The sequence below is a fragment of the Vulpes vulpes genome, chromosome 11, assembly GCF_048418805.1.
Source record: "Vulpes vulpes isolate BD-2025 chromosome 11, VulVul3, whole genome shotgun sequence".
NCBI lineage: Eukaryota > Metazoa > Chordata > Mammalia > Carnivora > Canidae > Vulpes > Vulpes vulpes.
This window is the reverse complement of record NC_132790.1, coordinates 58,596,246-58,617,868: the sequence shown is the minus strand read 5'-3', so window position 1 is coordinate 58,617,868 and position 21,623 is coordinate 58,596,246. Positions and strand designations below refer to the sequence as shown.

The following is a 21,623-nucleotide window of genomic DNA, read 5'->3' as shown; positions in this document are numbered from 1 at the left end:
AGCAAGAGGAGGACGTTGGCAGGAAGCAGCCGGGGGGGGGGGGGTGCTTTCACCACACAGACCTAGTCAGAGCCTCCCATGGGCAATAATGACCTAAGGCAGCTCCCAAGAGGCCACAGCTGCCATGTGTATGGAGAGTGGAGGTGGCCAGTGGTGATTTACAGCTAACCGCCAGCAGGTAGGGAGTAATTGATGTGCCACTTGCTCTAGTTTTGCTCTTAATCACACATCGTATTTAAATGTGACGATGATGATAATACTTAACCACTTTTAGTATTTTCTATTTTTATAGGAAGAAAGAAAGAGCTAGTTGAGTGGAAATGAATCTTGGTTCTGTGTTCTGAGCCCTTCAGTTTGGGCCGCAAGCCCATGCCCAAGTGCCACCTGGTGGCAGGTGCACACCCTGCAAACACAGTCCCTGGGAGGATGGGAACCTTGGGGGAGAGTGCTGAGGGCCTGACCCTCCCCCAGAGGCCTGGGAGCTTTCCACCCACTCTGCTGCCTATTTTCTTCTTATCTTCTCTATCAGGCTGCTCTGACAGAGGGAGAAACCCATGTCTTCCTTCCATATCAGATGGTGGAGAAAGGAACAGGAAAATCCAGTCCAGGGATAAGTTCTGCTGTAGAGAGGACCCCAAGTACCTCAGAGATGGGGAGAACTGGGGACACTGCTAGGCAAGAGTCACCAGGCAGGCTCTTCCTCTCTAGCCTCAATGCTCTGAAAGCACCGTGGGTAAATTGGCTCGTGGGGGGAGGGGTGGCATCCCCAGAGACTGTGGTACCCAACTTACATCCTCATGCCTCTCTTGGAGGTAGACTGGGCTCTCCTTCATGCACCACGTGGCTGGGAGCTGGCTGATGTTCTGGATCTGGATGGAGTTGGTAGCTTTCTGCCCCAGGCGCAGCAAACCAAACTGAAGGGCTGAGACACTGATGACCAGGGCGGGACCCTGACACACCCAGAGGGGCCTGTCACTGGGCTGCCATGGGAGCAAACTCTGAGCCCTACCCCTGCCACCTTTCTGGCCAACCCAGTTGCCCAGCCCCCCTGACGGCACCTTAAAGGCCGCCTCAATGTGTAACACCACTGGCGAGGGGGAGTTTTGGATTTCACACAGCAGGTCCTGGCTTACTGGGCCAGGGACGCCCCCCGTGAAGCTCAACTCAAAATCCTCCACCTCATTGGGCTCTGGAAGAGAGGAGGAGGTGAGCTGGAGAGAGGGAGGAAGGCAGTTCTCCACTCTGGCCTTCACTGACTTTTCATCCATCACATGTGCCAGGCTGCAACTGGAGCTGACCCCAGGAGCCCCTGAAACCCCTGTCTAGACCCCCTCACCTCTCAGGCCTCCCTCCCCAGCCAGCCCCAAGAGGTCACAACCCCCACCCCCACCCCGCCCTGTCCCTGAAGTACCTATGGTCCCCGCACAGGGTTCCACTTCAATGATGTGGCAGTCACTGATCTTCCCCCACAGGTATCTGATGGGGGATTTGCTGTTGTTCCACATCTGCAAGACACGCCCCGATCCTGGCTCCCAGGCACTGCCTCTGTATACACACATCTGTGCCCACCGAAGGACTGCAGGGCTGTTGGCCCCCGACGGGTCCTCCCAACACCCTTCCAGCTAATTCTTGGCCAACAGCATCAGAGGATGCTGGGGAGCTGGTAAAATGAGAGTCGTGCCCAGCCTACCATGTGTATACCAAGTCAGTTTCAGGAGCCCTGGGGACAGTGGCTGCCATCTGCCCTTCCAGCCACGTCCTCCCTATAGTCATGTCAAGTTCAGCACACTCAGGGCCGGGGAGAGACCATAGTGTACCTTAAAATCTTTCTTTACATTTATGCCAACGTAGTTCTCCCCAGGGATGATGAGGGCATATGGTTCTAAGAGAAGCTGGAAGGGTTCCACTGAGCCTTTCACCTCGATTTCCAGGACAATCACGTCATCCACAGAGAAGGACGAATCCTTCAGGTTTTCCAATTCCAAGCTGAAGACAAACCCACTGTGAGATAAGAGCCAACACAGCCCGGAGTATGGCCCCATGTGGCCCTCACCTTATCTGTGGTCTTATGAAAAGAAAGCACTCGCCCACCCGCAGCTCCTAAGCACCCACAAATCAGAGGCATCAGCCAACCAAACAGTGATGAATGACCACGGCTGTGACAGTACTGGGATGGGGCCCTTGCCCGCCACCTCCCAGGACAACGCAGTAATGGCGCCCAGCCTGGGGTCTCCACACGATGCTGACTGGAGACCCAGCCTGACAGTCTGTCTGGGGAAGAGCTGGTGGAGATGCCTCCAATGGGGCACAAGCTCCCCGCCTAGGTCACCACCGCCCGGGGCCCCAGGCTGGCTGCCCAGCGCGAACACTGAGTGGAGCCCGGTGAGTGGTTCCCCACTGCTGAGCCCTCCGGGCCTAGGTGCCAGGGCAAGGCAGAAGCGCCCCCTCACGTGGAAGCCTGCTGGGGGCCAGGGGGCTCATCTGCTCCTTGCTGTGGCCGTCACCGGTATCCCCCGGCGGGAGGCAGGCCCTGCTGTGCACCCCTCATAGAGGGCCCAGTCCCCACTCACCTCAGGGGCTCTGGGACTTCCTCTAGCACCATCTGGAGCACACTGTGAAAATCCCTCAGCTGCAAGACAAACACAGCACCCTGAAAACAGGCTGCGCTCCTGTCAGGCTGCTCTGGAGAAGATGGGAGCCATGGCTGGAGTTCCTTCTCTCCCTGGCCTCGCTGCCAGAGAGGTGCGGCTTCCCTGCTACTGCCCCGCCCCATCCTAAGGAAAGAGGGTGGCCTGCCAGGACGGGAGCCAGGACTCACGGTGTGGGGGCCGCTGCAGTCTCAGGACTGCCATTCTTGCCTCAGCCAGGCCTCAGTGGACAGGAAGGAGAGGATCTCGGGACCCTGATACTGTCTCTCAGCAGTGCCCCCCTCCTTTTTTTTTTTTTTTTAAAGATTTTATTTATTTATTCATGAAAGACACACAGAGAGAGAGGCAGAGACACAGGCAGGGGGAGAAGCAGGCTCCATGCAGGGAGCCCATTGGGGGACTTGATCCCAGGTGCCTGGGATCATGACCCGAGCCAAAGCCAGACGCTCAACCGCTGAGCCACCCAGGCGTCCCTCCGCAGTGCCCCTGACTGTGGGAAGCACCACACCCTCCCAGGATGGTCCGGCCCTGGGATGCTGGCTAAAGAGGCAGAGAAGCTCTGGAGGGCCCCAGAGGACCCCCTCCCACCCAGCTCCCATTCCTCTCATGTTGCATACAGGGCCTCGTGCTAGAGCCCACCATGTAAACCCAGCCCTTGGCACCCACACCTCACTCTCTGGGGGCTGCTAGGGGCCGAGCAGAGATGGTCCTGTCACCCACACAGTGGAAATACAGGAGACACCAGAGCCCAGGAAGCGAGCCCAGGGTCTGGGGCAGACAAGGTGCGTGCATGCTCAGGACCAGGCAGAACAGGCTGCTTTGACCTCCAGCCCCACACTTAGCTAAGTGCTGGCCTTGGAGGATGCCAGGATCTCGTCAGGCTCAGCTGTGGCTTCAGGGTCACTACAGAACAAGGATGGTGGGTGGGGATGGGGGGTGAAAGTCACCCAATCACACGTGACTATTGGATGGCATCATGTTTACCTCATGAGGAGAAAAGGTGAGGATGAACTCATGGTCCGTGTGTGGGCCGAGAACCCCCCTTTCAGGTAGGATGGAGAAGGCCGTCTCCCTGTCAGGGTGGTACTTGAGGCTGTCCAGGCTGTAGGTTTCTCCAGGCATTAGGGACTGCAGATTGGGCTTCATGATCTGCCAGTGGAAGGCCAGCTCCACATGCCTGTGGGGGCAGTGGATGGCCCAGTTTTGCCAGGACCAGTCTTCTGCCCCCCTGCCTGGCGGGACCCCCCTCCAGCAGTGAGCAGAAAAAGACCCAGGGACAGGAAGTGGGGGAGCACATGGGTCATGGAGTGCACACTGGAGACCTCCTAAGGGAGCTTCCCTCTCCCCACTACAGCAGTTGCGGGTCGGAGCCACAGTGACTCAGGGAAACTGATAACTAAACACAGGGAATCAAGCTCTGTTTTTTGTTTTTGTTTTTGTTTTTGTTTTTGTTTTTTAATGAGAAAGAGGCAGAGACATAGGCAGAGGGAGAAGCAAGCTCCATGCAGGGAGCCCGAAGCAGGACTCAATCCCAGGACCCCGGGATCACACCCTAAGTTGAAGGCAGATGCTCAACCACTGAGCCACCCAGGCGTCCTCATGCTCTAACTATTAAGGTGCAGCTACCCGGAAAATTTTCTGCAGTGTCTCCTACCACATGAGAGTTCCAAAGATCTGCCCCACGGACTCCTCGCTCTACCCTCTACCAGCCTCCATCCCTCCAGCTCTGGCCTCATGGGACAGCTCTGTCCAGGAGGGTATGTGCCCACTGGCTCTCAACAGAGCACTAACAACTCCATGGTGGTGGGGAGGTGGGACTCCCGCATGCTGCTGGTGGGGAGGGACAGCAGATGAGGACCACTCATCCCCTCAGGTGACAGAACCGTGTACAGCCTGGGGTCACCAGGGAAGCCTGGCTGGGAGGCTCCCTGAGGTCTGTGCTAGCGTAACGGCGGTGCTCCCAGAATGGGCAGGAAATAAACAGCAGCAGGACTGAACCCGCTGGTCACAATCTGTCTGATCTTGGAACTCGGTTGGCTTTCCCTCATGGGCAGGGCAAGACCTCTCTGCAAAACTATTGTGGACTGAGGATACTCCAGGATGATCTAGAACAACATTGTCCAATATGACAGACTTCAGTCATGGAAATGTCACATATCTGCTCTGTCCAAAATGACAGTCACTAGCTACACACGTGGCTAATTCTTAAAAAGTGACTGGTGCCACTGAAAAAGTGAGATTAATTTTAATTTCAACTGACTTCAATTTAAACAGTCACATGTGGCTACATGATGGACATTGCAAATCTGGATTCTTCCATCCTGTGCCCAGATTCCTTCCTGGCCCTTGGAAGGAACCTCTCCCGCTTCACTGAGAATTCTGGGCCAGGTGAGGAAGGAGAAAGGGTGCATGTTGGAGGGTCCAGCACAGGGGTCACTCACGTAGCATTTCTAATAATCAGTTGTTTTCCAGCTGTGGATTGAAGGTTCTCAGGCTCAAAGCGTATGAAGTGCTGGGCTGTTAAGTCTGTGAGCTCTCCAGGCTCCGGATGACTTTCTTCACCAGAAATATAGATCAGATCCAAAGCAACCAGCTGCCCGATTCCTGACACAGTAAGATGGTAAAGTTTCACCAGGGCTAAAATCAGGACTCTGTGGCCAAAGGTTGTCACAGGACCCATGCCACTGTCCATATGCAACTGGCCTTGATCATGACCCCAGGAATGGTACACAAGAGGGGGGCAGGGGGCCATCAGCATACAGATCCTGTACCCATACCTTCCCAGACTAAAGACATGATTTTGATAACCTGGCACATAACTGGCATTCAGTTAATGCTTGCTGGGTGAATTTGGATGGATGGATGGATGGATGGATGGATGGATGGATGAATGGATGGAAGGAAGGAAGGAAAGAGATGGATGGATGTAAGGAATGAATGAATGAATGAATGAACAAACAAGGGCATCTTGGGGAAATCCAGCAGGATGGCCCTTCTAGCTCCACAGAACCTGGGGTGCCTCTGGTCATTTATATGTAAGTCTCTGGCAATTCCCCAAAGGAGACTGAGGTGAGTTTCAAAATGAAATATCAAACACTTTACCCCAGGTTTCCATCTGTCTCTCACTAGAAGGTTCCTTGGGATTGTCCCAAAGTCCACACTGGTTTGGGTCTCCAATGTCTGACCAGAGCAGCAGGCCCCATGCTAGACCCCGAGCCTGGAGGCTGCAGCACCCACTCAGTGTGCCCCCTGACACAGGGTGGGCACAGCTGTGCCACAGTCAATGCTAGAGTCAGGGTACCGGCCCACCCTGGCCCCAGGCCTGGGAGCACACACAAGCCCACCTACGGTCACCAGCTCCTTTATCTGGCAGTTGTCACACACAACGATGAAGGTCTGTTCTGCCTTTTCTAGGCTCGTTGGGAGGAACAAAACCTAGTGGAGAGAAGGGTTCCCCTGTTACCTCCCATTAAGGGGCTGACCCCTCCTCCTCTCACACCTTCTACCCTTGTTCTCACTTCTCTCCTCCCTCCCTGCTGCCTGGCACCCCCTGCCACCCCCCTCGCCTTCTCCTTAAGGCCAGTGGGTTCTGCCAAGGTTCCGGCCCAGACCAATGCAGGAAGCATGTTGAAACGGATGAAGAAAATGTTCAGAGAGACTGAGATACAAACAGCTCTCAGACACATGAAAATTTGTTTAACCTCATTCACAATAGAAGAAATGTAAATGAAAACCACCCAGAAGTAGTTTTCACTCTTCTTTCTGGCAAACAACAGAAAGCCAGCAATCATAAATGTAATGACAAGATATCTGAATTTTCTTCAAAATAATCTGGAGGGGAAGGGTGGTTTGGCTGGAAGAGATGGAGGGGCATAGATGCAATGAGATTGGCCAAGAGTTGATAAACGTTGATTGTGTGCTGTGGACACAAGTGAGCATTAAACTAGCCTCTCCATTTTTGTATCTGCTTTAAAATATGCATGACAATGGTTTTCTTTTTTCTTTTCTTTTCTTTTTTCTTTTCTCTTCTTTCTTTCTTCTTTCTTTCTTTCTTTCTTTCTTTCTTTCTTTCTTTCTTTCTTTCTTTCTTTCTTTCTTTCACAGTTTTTCCTTTAGCTTTGATAACACATCATATTGGCAAGGGTGTGAGGAAACAGGCACCCTGCCATATCTGCATGGTGGGGATTTTGGCAATGCATAGCAGTTCTGGCCAGCAGAGACCCCCGAGTCAGCGAATCCTCTCCAAGGACTGTAACCTGCCGGTAGACTCATGGTTAGACAGAGTGATGTATGTAGTTGCCGAAATGGCAGAGGTCAGAAAGAATCTTCATGGCCATCAGGAGGGGACAGCTGACCTGAGTTATGGTTCACTCATGTAGTGGGATACTACACAGCTGTGACAAGTATGAGAAGGCTCTTCAGGATAGAGCAGAACAGTGAGTGGGAAGAACAGAGTACAGGTTGGGCAACGATATATGGGAAGGAAAAGGAGAAGCAAAGGAAAGAAAGCGCTCACACAGTTGTTCATCAAGCATCGGGTATCTCTGGCAGGGTGGCCAGAGACCTGGTGGGGCTGTGGCCTCCAGGTGGCTGAAGAACTTCAGTGTTTTGATTTTTAATTATGTGAATTTGTTTCTTACTTGGAAATATGACTGCATTTTATTTATTTATTTTTTATTTATTTTTTAATTTTTATTTATTTATGATAGTCACAGAGAGAGAGAGAGGCAGAGACACAGGCAGAGGGAGAAGCAGGCTCCATGCACCAGGAGCCCGACGTGGGATTCGATCCCGGGTCTCCAGGATTGCGCCCTGGGCCAAAGGCAGGTGCCAAACCGCTGCACCACCCAGGGATCCCTATGACTGCATTTTAAAACAAACTCCAATCAATCAACAAAATACACAAGGAATGCCAAGGGAAAAGCCTCCCCTGGACTCCTCATTGTTCCCCCAAAAGTCCTGCTGCTGCTCCCCTCTTCCTTTCTGTGGGGATCACAGGAGGATGCGGTGGGGTGGGGGTGTCCTGGCCTCGGCAGGGGTGCCCAGCCTCAATTACTTAAAGCCACAGCACAAGGTACTAACGAGGCCTGGACCAGGCAAGAGGACCCAAGCCACCTCCTAGCAGCAGGTGAGGTCTGACAAAGCCCTCCAATGCCCTGAATTGGCTTCATCCCAACCCCCAAGGGCCAGGTTCTTATCAGGGATCAGATCAGCATGGACATGAACAAGATGGCATCACTCCAGGACTCCCGGATGTCCATCAGGTGCTTGAAACTGGAAAGCAGTTGATAAAAGAAGCCCTCCTTTTCACTATGGCAAGCAGCTTACATCAGTGGGCCTCAAACTTTGCTGCACACCTGCAGAGCTTTGAAAATCCTATGTCTCAGGGCAGCCTGGTTGGCTCAGCGGTTTAGCACCGCCTTCAGCCCAGGGCATGATCCTGGGGGTCCCGGGATCGAGTCCCATGTCGGGGTCCTGCATGGAGCCTCTTTCTCCCTCTGCCTGTGTCTCTGCCTTTCTCTCTGTGTGTGTGTGTGTCTCAGGAATAAATAAATAAATAAAAATCTTAAAAAAAAAATCCTATGTCTCAGGCAAACCCCAGACCCATTAACAAAACCTCAGGACTAGCAGCCAAGCCAGTGTACATTTGCAAGTTTCTCAGGAGGCTGCAATAGGTAGCTAGGTTTGAAAACCCACTCTAGTTCTTGGCTCTCTACCTGCTGACATGGTGTAGTCCAAATCCCCTTCCCCAGAAACCAAACAGCTTTCACTCTTGAATGTCAGTGCCTTCTCCAAAGGCCAGCAGGGAAGGCCACATATGCTTGCAGCACCCAGTATGATTCCTAGACACAGGGGGTCAGGCGGTGGGGAGTCAGGGAGGGTGAGGGTGTGGAGCAGAAGGGCAGGGAGATATCACCGTTTCTCACAGACTATGCTGGGCACCTGTGAGCAGGTGTGATGAGCCAAAGGGACCACTAAAAGAAGCTGGTTAGGAAAGGAAAACCCCAAAGCCAGCAGATTTCAACTCTGGGAGCTTTTGCAGAGGTTCAGAGAAAGGCAAAGGAAGGAAGGCCTTCAGGTTTTGCTGGCCATATAACTGAGGAGAAAAGAGGAAAGAGGATGAAGCCACTATCATCCCCCAGGCACCAGATCTGGTGTCCAAGAGAGAGCAAAGAACCATGGGAAGATCCTGGAGGCAGCTAAGATGGGAGGGCCTCCCAGGCTAACAGCATGGGCAAGCGGCATTTAGGGATCATGATGGAAAGACTAGGGCTATCTGCACTTGCTTTGTAAAAGGGGTCATGAGACAGTCAAATGAGCTCACCCTACCCAATGTAAGAGGCCATTCTAGAATGGGAATGGATATTCAGGTCACGTAAACCAGAGGCAAATGGCCTCATGCAAGCAGCTGAGGAAATAGCTGTGACCAGCTGTGACAAGGAGAAACTGTACGTCACATCTAATTACCTACCTCCATACATATGGCCTGCCCAGGAGCCAGCTCAAACACCGAAGGTAGGATTCCAAAAGGAGGTTGCTCAACGAAGCCAATGGTTGCAACAGCCTTAAAGAAAAGCGGAGATTACACAAGAGCGTGGAAGAGGTTGTAAAATCCAGTGCTTGATGACATACTTCTCTCCTCCAAACACCTCTTTTGCAATCTGAAGGATCCTGAGGGTCAGCCGGGACACTACCAGTGAAGAAACTGAGGCTTGCCCATTCCACAAGGACTCCCTCCACTTTCCCTGGGCATCTGAAGGCTGGTAGGGCACCAGTGAAGAGCTGAGCTCTGGTAGGAGGTGGAAGGAACAGCACTGATGCATGCTTCCAACATGAGGCAGAAGCGTGATAGGAGGCCTTGTCCAGCAGGTGGGCTCCCAAAGTATAGTCCTTTCCCCACCACAGCGCCCTGGGTGGCTGCTGCCAGCTTATGTGTCTGCCTCCATCTCTGAGCCACCCACCCACCCTGCCCAACCTCTAAGCCCCAGAGTCAGGGGTGGGGGTGGGGGAGCTGCCAAGTTGCTGGCAAAGGAAGCCATCCCTGCACCCTGGGGACACAAACCCACACCTACAGGATCCTGGCAGGTAACAGAAGGGAGTGAAATGTGTGTCTTGGCACCTGCAGTCCTCTGGATCTATCACCGATTTCCCGGAGACACAGTTACAGAGAAATATTATTTGAAAAATCACAGTGTGAGCACGCAATCCATGGTGCCAGTGCTCCATTCCAGCCAACAGGCCACGGTGAATCCGGGCCCAGCGCTGCACATCTTCCAATCTTTTTTTTTTTTCTGTCTTTTTTTTTTTTTTAAGATTTTCATTTTTTTAAAAGTAATCTCTATATCCAACATGGGGCTCAAACTCATGAGCTCGAGATCAAGAGTCACACGCTCTACCGACCAAGCCAGCCAGGCAGGGCCCCTCCAATTTTTCAGGAACTGGAAATGCATATTTTAGGTGAAATCTCTCTATGTTGTCTCAAAAAATGATTTTAGGGGCACCTGGGGGGCTCAGTGGTTGAGTGTCTGTCTTTGGCTCAGGGTGTGATCCTGGGGTCCTAGGATCAAGTCCCACATTGCCACAGGGAGCCTGCCTCTCCCTCTGCCTATATCTCTGCCTTTCTCTGTGTCTCCCATGAATAAATAAAATCTTTAAAAAGATGATTTAAGCACTCTACCAAATAAATATGCACACAGGATTCAGCCAAAGAGCTGCCAACTTAGGGCCTTGGCTCTATGAAAACATTTTAATGACTGAATGAATAAATGCAGTGACACTTGAGCCAAGCTAGGAAGGATAAGGGAGGTGATACAACATGCCCGGGTGACACAGGTGGCATAACAAGAACTACAGTGCTGATCTCCATACATGGTTGATATGGCAGCTGGGAGAGAGTCACACAAATCTTTTCTCTGCGTGTTTCCCCTCACAGGTGTACTCTAGGACATCCCTCATGGGATGGGGGTGGAGGGATTTCCTTTGATGGATTTGCTCTTGCTCCAGGTAGTGGTCTGTGATCACTCACCCTGAAACTTGGTGGTGGCCAGCTCTTTTTGGGCATAATGCAGAATTTGCCAACACTGAAGCCCACGTTTTTGCAGATGAATCTTGTTATCTTTATTCCCCCAATGAGGCAGTAACCACAATCCAACACTGGTGACACTGAAGCCATAAGAAAAGATGCCCAACGGAAATGACGTGTCGCTCTGAATAGCCCCTATTGCCCTTGTTCACCTGAGGTCCAGCCAGAGGTCAGAGCATCTGTGGAAGAACACAGGGCCTCCGGGCCAGCACCCAGAGCAAAGCAGATGGAAGGGGACATGCCCTGACCTCTGTACCCATATGGCAGCCACTGATCTCCATGCACTGCTGGCTAGAATGACAGGAGTCTGTGCTCACTATTGACTCGGACCTCAGCCAGGGCCACGCAGCATGGTCCTGGTGGTGGTGGGTCAGAGTCCTAACCTGCAGCCTGTGCCCAACTGAAGAGGCTTACTGCTAATGAGGGAGCCCAGCCAAAGCCAGCTTCCCCAAAGAAGCCACCCACATAGCCACAGAGGTGACATCTACTGAGGGCCCCAAGGCACCCCTTCCCCAGCTCAGTGTGACACAGGCCCCCTTGGGGATCTGGGAGCCTGCGAAGCCTGTGCTGGGGCTCACTAGGCTGCTGGGCTCCTTTCCTACTCTGTGTAATTCTGAGTCAACCTCCACTGGGAAGTCAGATAGTTGGGGCCTGACATCGGGGAAAGCTGTATGGGAACTGTTAGTCTTTGCAGGGACTCGTCAACCTGGACTTCCTGTCCAGGGAAGGCAGAGCACACACTCACGTGTCAGCACTGGGGGTGGCCTCCGGGCCTGCAAGGGGATTAGGAGTGTGTGAGCTGACTGGGTCTCCACTAAAATAAAATCATCAAAGTCTCCAAGGCAGTCGGGAAAAAACTGGACAGTGTACTGGCAGGTCATCCCAGGGGCCACCATTCCACCTTTTCCTGGGAACATCCCTGCACATGACAAAAGCAGCAGATGAGGACCTGAGGCCCCGCCAGCCACCAGGACTCGCACTCCAATACGACAGATGGCAAGCAGAGATCCCATCACAGCTGGGCTGCTGCAAGGCCACACTGCTGGCAGAACTACCAGGCTGTGCAAGGGGAATGGGCTGCTAGAGCAGGAGTCCAGGGGAAAACACCAGGGCCCGGGGCAGGTGGGAAGGATATGGTCCATCTGGAAGACTTAGGTGAGGCCATGCCTGGCCTGATGGCTCAGAATTTATTTTGTGGACAGCAGAGAGCCATTTGAGCTTCTGAGCATGGCTGGGGAGGGGAAGTACAGGGTCAGAGCTATTCTTGGAAAAAGCACTGTGTCACGGAAGCTGGAAGGCTGGCTGGGAAGCCACCACAACGAGTTAAGTGAGGAACGAGGACGGCCTGACTGGATGCAGTGGCAGCACGGAGGGTGAGCAGAGGGCAGAAAGCAGGGCCTGGAGGGGGTGACTGGAGAAGGGGGCTGGCAGGACTCAGAGACACCCCAGGACGATGGCTGGGAGGTGGACAGGCTATTGGCAGAGCACGAGGGCCCCAGGGACTGTGAAAAGAAATGTAGGCCCAGGCTCATCTGACAGTCAGGTGGGCCTGTGCCAGGAGCAAGCCCAACATACAATTTTGAGGTGGTCCACATCCCGCGAGGCTGACTCACCCAATCCCAGAGCGAAGTACGGCGTGGAGGGCGGGATGACTCGCAGGTAGCGGCTGGTTGCGGTGGTGTTCTGCAGGGAGATTACCATCTGCCCAAAGGTCAAGGGGAGCTCTTTTAGACGGCCGCATGCATGGCCAAGTGATTTGAAGCCCAGATTGACTACATAATATGGAAAGTGCTACCCACTTTAGAGGTGCCAAAGAGTGAGTCTGGGCTGGGGGATGGGCACATGGGGATTTATTATGCGACCTTATGGATCATAGATTCTATTTGCAAAAACTAAAATGCAAGGTGAACGTAAGGTGGGAATAGACCTGACTTATGCTTTGTCCTCTTTAAAACCAGACCTACTGTTGAGTACCTGCCATGTGCCCCCTCAACCTCACAGTAACCAGGAAAAGGTGGGCACTATCTCTATTTTACCCCCAAAGAAGCTGAAGTTCAAAGAGGTACCCTAACTAGTAAGTAACAGTTTTGAGGTTTGAGCCCAGGACATCTGGCTCCAAAATCCTGCCACCTGGCCTCTTACTTGTTGACTTCTTCCCATGCCCCCAGTCAAGAGGTGCTGGTGGGCACCTATACGACAGGGTAGTAATTGGGCCTTCCTCGACCACTCCACCCATCCAACTCCCATTAAACCCTGCCTCTACTCCCTTCTCAGACTGGGAGATCCCGGGGGGCAAGGCCTGGAACTCACACACTGCTAACCCCCACCCCCACTCCGCACAGCACCTAACACAAAAGAGGAGCTCAGTATATGACCACATCTTTTGCTTCTTTTTTGTGAAATATTATAGTGGATATGTAAATTTTAACAGGACAGAAGCCATGTTTCCATCACCCAGCTTAAGAAAAAAACACTAAAAATACAGATGAAACCCTACTCCAGCACCCTTACCCTCCACCAGATAACAGCTACATAAATTGGAAGTGTGTCTTCATACTTCTACTCATAGACATGTATTCCTAAGTCAACACTTGTCCATTTTTGGCCAACACAGTATTTGCACCAGTCCATCTGCAAACCATACCCAAGTGTGGAGAGACCCATATTATGGTTTTAATTTTCATTTCTCTATTATTCATAATGATGATCATGATCATATATTAGTTATTTCAACATATAACTTCCGGGGGCACACATACATTCAGATAGCAGGCTCATCACATAATAATGAGGGTATGTTCCTTCTTCTTCTAGTCTCTGAAAGAGTTTATCCATAATAGGGATTAGCTTAAATGGTTGGTGGTGTGGACCTGTAATGTGATCTGGGCCTAGCATTTCTTTTGCTACAAAGTTTTGTTTTGGGGGTTTATTTGTAGTTTCATACCTTTATTTGCTATTTGGGGTTCCTCTTGTGTGAGTTGTCTGTCCATATCATTTTACCATTGTATACTTTGTCTATTCTTATTGATTTGTAGTTCTTGTTATATTCTTGGTACTAATTCTTTATAAGGTATATGCTATAAACATCTCCAAGTTTATAACTCATATTATGTTTTGATGTACAGTTTCTAAAGTTTTAATATAAAATTTATCCACAGTTTGTGCTTTCAAGAAATCTTTCTATATCTCCTATATTTTCTTCTTTAAATTTTGTTTGAGGGGTTCCTGGATGGCTCAATCAGTTGAATGTCCAACTCTTGGTTTTGGCCCAGGTCACAATCTCAGGGCTGTGAGATCAAGCCCTTGTTGGGCTCTGCACTGAGTGTGGAGGCTGCTTAAGATTCCCTCACTCCCTCTGTGCCTCTTCTATCTCTCTCTCTCTAGAAAAATTCATAATAACAATAAAATTAAATTTCAGGGCAGCCCAGGTGGCTCAGCGGTTTAGCACCGCCTTCGGCCCAGGGTGTGATCCTGGGGGTCCCGGGATCGAGTCCCACGTCAGGTCCCTGCATGGAGCCTGCTTCTCCCTCTGCCTGTCTCTCTCTCTCTCTCTCTCTCTGTGTCTCTCATGAATAAATAAATAAAATCTTTAAAAAATTAAATTTCATTTGAAAATAAATAAATTTTGTTTGAGATCTTTGCTGAAAAGTACTTTGCTTAGGGTATGGAGTGAGGTAGGGATTAAATTATTTTCCATATGCCAAGCATTCTCATTTGCCTCCTCAGGTGTGCACATGTGCATGGAACAGCCGGAGCAACAACATGTGCAGCTTCCTCCATCAGGCTGCTGTTCCTTCAGACACCGAGCCAGGTGCACCCACTGCTGAGATTAACGGTCAAGGTGTTCATGGCAGCAGCCGCTCCTCATGTCCACTGAGGCATTAAGAGAGCCTCACTCCAGCCACACAAGGCAGATCTCTGACCAGTAAAAGGCAGGAGCCAGCAGTTTATATGGCTTCTGAAGGGATGTGCCACATGAAACCGTCAATTGTGCTCAATGGCAGTCAGCTCAATAACACGTTCTCAGATTGGTTCTTCCTCTTTCCATCCTCTTTCCTCACTCCTCTCCAGAGATGCAAATGACAGCACATGCTCTCACTGCCTCGGAGTCTGCTTTATGAGGCACCCATGCTATGACAGTTGGCATAAGAAGGGTTCTAAAGCAGCAGACCCTTAGGATGCAAGTCTGGAGTTGGCTTTCCCACCAGTCTGGTGGCAATCAAGACTCTAGCTGGTAGGAGGTCGGGTGTGATGACCTCGGGTATGCAGTGACATCACAACTACCATGGCTTTCACCCATGGTCAGCTGAAATGAGATGCAGGTGGAGGCCAGGAACTAGAACATGGGCTAGCTATGGTGCTTGAAAGTTCTGGGGGCAGCACTAATTATGAGGACTGTAGAGTGGTTAACAGCACTAAAAGCCCCAGAGGGAAAAATGACAGGCTCAGGGCAGCGAACTGCCAATTCAAGGCCCACTGTGAAGACATGCCTTACACTCCTGGGTTACACACAATTTGCTCCTGGCACGTTTGTGTGTGTACACATGCGTGCGTGGGCCCACGTGCACTTCTTCCTCAATTTGGCTTGCCATTTTTCACCTAGTATTTCTGCACCTGTGTTTTTTTTTCCTTTCAAATGTCTTTTTTAAGTCACCAAAATATTAAAAGGTAAAAAAAAAAAGAGCAAGTATATGAAGTCTACAGCCACCTGGCTTATAAGATACAGATCTCTATTCCCACCACAACCCTATAGCCTTCACATTCACAGCCTGGGTCCCATCTGTCCCCACCTCAGGACAGAGAAGCTCTCTTGCAGCTTCCAGAGGATGGGGACTGGGGGGTGTACCAATGTTCTTAAGCAAGTTTTTCATTGTCATGGCTCCTTATGTGGCTTTGAGGTCAAGGTAACATTAGGCTCTGTCTTGGTCCATTTGGGCTCCACTACAAAATGCTATAAACTGGTTGGCTTATAAAAATAGAAATTTATTTCTCACAGTTCTGGAGGTTCACAAGTCTAAGAACAAGGTGCCAGCATGGTCACATTTTGGTGAGGGCCCTCTTCCTGATTCATGGCTGGCACCTTATCATTGTGTTCTCAAAATAGTAGAAGAGGCAAAGGATTTTCTAGAACATCTTTTACAAAAGCAGTAATCCCATTCATGAAGTCCCATCCTCATGACCTAGGCACCTCCCAGAGGCTCTACCTTCTAACACCATCATCTCTGAAGGCTAGGATTTCAACATATAACTTCCGGGGGCACACATACATTCAGATAGCAGGCTCATCACATAATAATGAGGGTATGTTCCTTCTTCTTCTAGTCTCTGAAAGAGTTTATCCATAATAGGGATTAGCTTAAATGGTTGGTGGTGTGGACCTGTAATGTGATCTGGGCCTAGCATTTCTTTTGCTACAAAGTTTTGTTTTGGGGGTTTATTTGTAGTTATTTTCATCAAAGTTGGACAGCCACACAGGTTACAGAGTCAAAAGTTTTGAAAATCTTTGATCTCTTCCCTTGGATCCTTCTCCTGCCATTTCCTGCAATACTTTTTCCTCCTTTAGCTGATTATTTCATAATATGTCTCCATATGACATGTTACTTTTTTTTCATTTCTAGGCATTAATTATGGATAGATGATATACACATTCTCTCTTTCCTCTCCCATATCACCATTTGATATACCCTTCCTCTCTCCCATCTTCCCAAGATAAGTTATATCCTACTATTTGGTTAATATAGTAATTAATGTTTACATTATTGTCATGGTATAAATGATATTCGCAGCTGAGCATGAAATTGTCCCTTATATAATTATCTTTCCAGAGTTAATAATCAGTTGATTATTTTGTTTAATGTGTACTTTTTAATAATTCAATCTCCCTGCACTTCTCTAAAAATCTCTTCCCAAGATGTTCAGGTGTATCAGGGACTCTTAATGATGTCACTTCCATAAATCAACCTCTGCTAGAGTCTTCTGGCCTCTTCTAATATGGGCTGCTTGACTGCTAGGCCTACTGCTATCACCCAGGACAAAACCCCTGTAGCAGTTTTAAGACATGTCTACAAGTTCTTTGATATTCTCCCACTGAGCAGTGAGATGTATACAGCCTCCCCATGAATCTGGGTCAACCTTAGTGAATCACTTGTAACCTACAGCATGCAGAGGAAACAGTGACTTTCTCTACTTGTCTACTTGGAAGGTAGCTTCCAAGGTTAGATCATACAAAGTGACACAACCTCCCCATCTTGCTTGCTAGGATATTCACTTAGAAGGTCTGATGCTCACTTTGAGTTGCCATGTACAGTCTGAATACCCTGAGGCGGCCCTTCTGTGAGGAAACCCAGGCCACAGGGAGAGTTCATGTGTAGGTGCACCATGTGTAGGTGCTCTGGTAGACACCCTCAGCTGTCTACTGACAACCAACCACTCACTGTGCAAGTAAAAATGCCTCAGATAATTCCAGCTCCAGCTTTGAAGTCACCCCTCGGCACTGACTTTTTAAGGCTAAGGCCTCAAACACTGTGGAACAACCCATTCCCATTGTGCTCTGTCTGAATTTCTGATCCAAAGAATCTGGAAGCATGATAAAATGGTTGTTTTAACTAGCTAAGCTTTGGAGAAATCTGCTTTGCAGCAATAGCAACTGGAAAACTACTTAACTATTAGGAACCTGGGGATTTCTTTCACCTCTCTCCTATGTTGGATCTTTTTGTTTCCTACATACCATGCCTTCCTCCTCCTTGGTTTGCTCGCCGATAAGAGAGCATGTTCCCTAGGAGTTCCCTGAGGAAAGTGCATGGGGCATACATTTGTAAGAACTTTATAAATTTGAAAATATTTTTATACTTAAACTTTGTAGTTTAGTTGGGTAAATAACCTATGTACAAAGTCATATGCCCAACAAACGCAAGGTGTGTTTCTAACAGATATCACTATATATAATACAATTTATTTTTCTAAAGATTTATTTATTTGAGAGAGAGAGAGAGAGAGAGTGTGTGTGTGTGTGTGTGTGTGTGTGTGTGTGTGGATGAGCGGGGGAGGGGGAGAGGGAGAAGCAGACATCCTGCTGAGTAGGGAGCCCACCCTGGGGCTCGATTCCAGGAACCTGAGATCACAACCTGAGCCAAAAGCAGACGTTTAACCAACTGAGCCACCCAGGCGCCCCTATATAGTAAAATTTATATAACAGACTGTGGCAGAGTGTATCTTTCTCTTTGGGAGGCTTGCTCTGGGGAAGCCAGCCACTGTGCTGGGAGGAGAGGGAAGAAAATAGCTGATGTAGAGAAGCCTCCATGGGAGGCCACAGGGAAAGGAACTAAAATCTAAGGTGAAAGCCAGCATCAACCACCAGACCTGTGAATGATTTGCACTTCAGAAACTTCTATCCTCCTCTTCTGGTTAAGACTCCAAACATCACAGTAGAAATAAAAGTCTTCTGTGTCCTAACTGATCAGCAAGTAAATAGCTATTTTTATTAAGTCTTGAGACAATTTGTTACATGGCTATACCAACCGGAATACTGAATACATTGAAAGAAAATGAAAGTTGCCCCTAAAACCATGCCTGAAAGAACCATTTCAAATACTTTTTTTCTATCAAATACTCTTAACCACAAATGTTGTTCTTAAGTTCCAGAATATAAAACATCTGGGATTTATGCCTTCCACTGTATAAATACTTAGAATCCTGCAACTGGACATCCACTTAGTGTGGAGATCTGATCGTGTGCCTCACTAAAAAGCCACTAGATGCAGAGACTTCCAAAAGTAGAATTTGATCCCAGAGTCTTGAGATGATTGTGGAAGAAGCAAGCCACAAGCATGGAATGGGAGGAGGCAGTGTGGGATTAGACTATAATTAGAGGCATCAGTACAAAGTCATGATTTTAAATATGTATGCAACTGTGTATGGACATATGCATGTACATGTGTGCACATACATATGCATATATATGGTTGGATCCATGCAATTCCTCTTTTTCTCCAGATCTGTCTGTTGAAAGGACCCACAAGCAAGGACACCTCAGCAGTGAAGAGTAGGTGTAGTGCTTAGACCTTTGTTTCTATATACCAAGTTTCTGTGTTCTCCACAAAAAGGAACCAGGGCTTCTTAGAAACTGATTCCAAAAACTGGAACAAAGTGAGTATAAGATGAACCTGGAACATCTTGTAATGCTTGAATGTAAGAAAGTACAAAAAAAAAAACAAAAAACCAAGCAAACCACAAAAGAATATAGCAGACCATCTGTAAGACTCCCACTGGACAAATCTACAATAATTATAGAAGCAAAATAAATACTGAAAAAAAAAAACAAAATAAATACTGACTTTTACATGTTTTATTTAAATTCTATTAATTAACATATATTAACTTCTATTAATTAACATATATTATTGGCTTATTATGTAACACCCAGTGCTCATTACATCATGTGCCTTCCTTAATGCCCATCATTCAGTTGCTCCATCCCCCCATTTCTCCTCCAGCAACCCTTAGTTTGTCTTCTACAATTAAGAGTCTCTTTTGGTTTGTCTCCCTCTCTGATCTTGTTGTTTTATTTCTTCCTCTCTTCCCCTAAGATCCTCTGTTTTTTTTTTTTTTTAAGATTTTTATTTATTTATTCATGAGAAACAGAGAGAGAGAGAGAGAGAGGCAGAGACACAGGCAGAGGGAGAAGCAGGCTCCATGCACGGAGCCCGACGTGGGACTCGATCCCAGATCTCCAGGATCACGCCCTGGGCCAAAGGTGGCGCTAAACCACTGAGCCACCTGGGCTGCCCAGATCCTATGTTTTGTATCTTAAATTCCACACATGAGATTGACTTATTTCACTTAGCATAATATTTTCTAGTTCCATCCACATTGTTGCAAATGGAAGGAGTTCATTTTTTTTGATGGCTGAGTAGTAGTATCTTAAATTCCACACATGAGATTGACTTATTTCACTTAGCATATTTTCTAGTTCCATCCACATTGTTGCAAATGGAAGGAATTCATTTTTTTTTTGATGGCTGAGTAGTAGTCCATTATACATATATACCCCATCTTCTTTATCCATTCATCTGTCAATGGACCTCTGGGCTCTTTCCATAGCTTGGCTATTGTGGACATTGATGCTATAAACATTAGGGTGCAGATGCCCCTTTGGATCACTACATTTGTATCTTTGAGATAAGTACCCAGTAGTGCTGGGTCATAGGGTAGCTCTATTTTCAACTTTTTGAGGAAACTTCATACTGTTTTCCAGAGTGGCTGCACCAGCTGGCATTCCCACCAACAGTGTTAGAAGGTTCCCCTTCTCTGCATCCTTGCCAATGTCTGTCATTTCCTGACTTGTCAATTTTAGCCATTCTGACTGATGTGAGATGGCATCTCATTGTGGTTTTGTTCTGTATTTCCCTGATGCTGAGTGATTTTGAGCATTTTTTCATGTGACTGTTGGCCATTTAAATGTTTTCTTTGGAGAAATGCCTGTTCATGTCTTCTGCCCATTTCTTGATTGGATTATTTGTTCTTGGGTTGCTGAGCTTGATAAGTTCTTTTTAGATTTTGGATACTAGTCCTTTATCTGATGTGTCATTTGCAAATATCTTGTTCCATTCTGTATATTGCCTTTTGGTTTTGGTGACTGTTTCCTGTTGTGCAAAATATTTTTATCTTGATGAGGTTGCAATAGTTCTTTTTTTTACCTTTATTTCCCTTGCCTTTGGAGACATGTCTAGCAAGATGCTGCTATGGCCAAGGTCAAAGAGGTTGCTGCCTATGTTCTCCTCTAGGATTTTGATGGATTCCTGTCTCATATTTAGGTCTTTCATCCATTTTGAGTCTATTTTTGTGTATAGTGTGAGGAAATGGTCCACTTTTCATTCTTTTGCATGTGATTGTCCAATTTTTCCAACACCATTTGTTGAAGAGACTATCTTTTCCATTGGATATTCTTTCCTGCTTTGTCAAATATTAGTTGACCATTGAGTTGAGGGTCCATTTCTGGGTTCCCTATTCTGTTCCATTGATCAATATGTCTGTTTTTTGTGCCAGTACTGTTTTAATGATTATGGCTTTGTAATGTAGCTTGAAGTCCAGAATTGTGATGCCACCAGTTTTTGCTTTCTTTTTTCAACAATCCTTTGGCTACTTGGTGTTTTTTCTGGTTCTATACAAATTTTAGGATTATTTGTTCCAACTCTGTAGAATAAGGTGATGGTATTTTGATAGGGATTGCATTGAATGTATAGGTCGTTCTAGGTAGCATAGACATTTTAACTATAACTATATTTGTTCTTCTAATCCATGAGCATGGAACCTTTGTCCATTTCTTTGTGTCTTCCTCAATTTCTTTCATGAGTGTTCTATAGTTTTCTAAGTACAGATCTTTTGCCTCTTTGGTTAGTTTTATTCCTAGGTATATTTTGGTTTGGGGTGTAATTGTAAATGGGATTGACTCCTTAAATTTCTTTTTCTTCTGTCTCATTGTTAGTGTATATAAATGCAACTGATTTCTGTGCATTGATTTTATATCCTGCCACTTTACTAAATTCCTGTATGAGTTCTAGCAATTTTGGGGTCGAGTCTTTTGGGTTTTCCATATACAGTATCATGTCATCTGTGAAGAGGGAGAGTTTGACTTCTTCTTTGCCAATTCGGATGCCTTTCATTTCTTTTTGTTGTCTGATTACTGAGGCTAGGACTTCTAGTACTATGTTGAAAATAGTGGTGGGCAGCCCTGGTGGCTCAGCGGTTTAGTGCCACCTTCAGCCCAGGGCGTGATCCTGGAGACCTGGGATCAAGTCCCACGTCGGGCTCCCTGCATTGGACCTGTTTCTCCCTCTGTCTGTGTCTCTGCCTCTCTCTCTCTCTCTCTCTCTTTCTGTGTGTGTCTCATGAAT

At 48.1% G+C, this 21,623-nt stretch overlaps 1 protein-coding gene and 1 long non-coding RNA gene across 25 annotated transcripts in view; one reads left to right on the top strand and one right to left on the bottom strand.

Moving 5' to 3' along the window:
* The window catches only part of DLEC1 (DLEC1 cilia and flagella associated protein), a 77,077-nt gene that overhangs the window by 20,231 nt on the left and 35,223 nt on the right, over positions 1–21,623 (bottom strand). For 15 of the 24 annotated variants that reach the window (XR_011995221.1, XR_011995222.1, XM_026001012.2 and 12 more), the window contains 12 exons: positions 12,345–12,432; positions 11,477–11,650; positions 10,675–10,811; positions 9,121–9,213; positions 5,993–6,083; positions 5,090–5,252; positions 3,633–3,825; positions 2,571–2,629; positions 1,818–1,986; positions 1,412–1,505; positions 1,059–1,189; positions 792–950 (listed from right to left, as the gene is read on the bottom strand). Coding sequence is in view for 22 of the 24 variants with exons in the window: in XM_026001012.2 (XP_025856797.2) it covers positions 792–950; positions 1,059–1,189; positions 1,412–1,505; positions 1,818–1,986; positions 2,571–2,629; positions 3,633–3,825; positions 5,090–5,252; positions 5,993–6,083; positions 9,121–9,213; positions 10,675–10,811; positions 11,477–11,650; positions 12,345–12,432 (1,551 nt within the window). In the remaining 2 variants the exon portion in view is untranslated. The remainder of the gene's footprint in view (positions 1–791; positions 951–1,058; positions 1,190–1,411; positions 1,506–1,817; positions 1,987–2,570; positions 2,630–3,632; positions 3,826–5,089; positions 5,253–5,992; positions 6,084–9,120; positions 9,214–10,674; positions 10,812–11,476; positions 11,651–12,344; positions 12,433–21,623) is intronic. The other 9 variants (XM_072726465.1, XM_072726468.1, XM_026001015.2 and 6 more) reach the window with 3 other exon arrangements.
* Positions 12,032–14,536, top strand: LOC140594438 (uncharacterized). Its single transcript, XR_011995225.1, has 3 exons — positions 12,032–12,104; positions 12,690–12,745; positions 14,458–14,536. It is a non-coding gene; the product is annotated as an uncharacterized lncRNA (long non-coding RNA).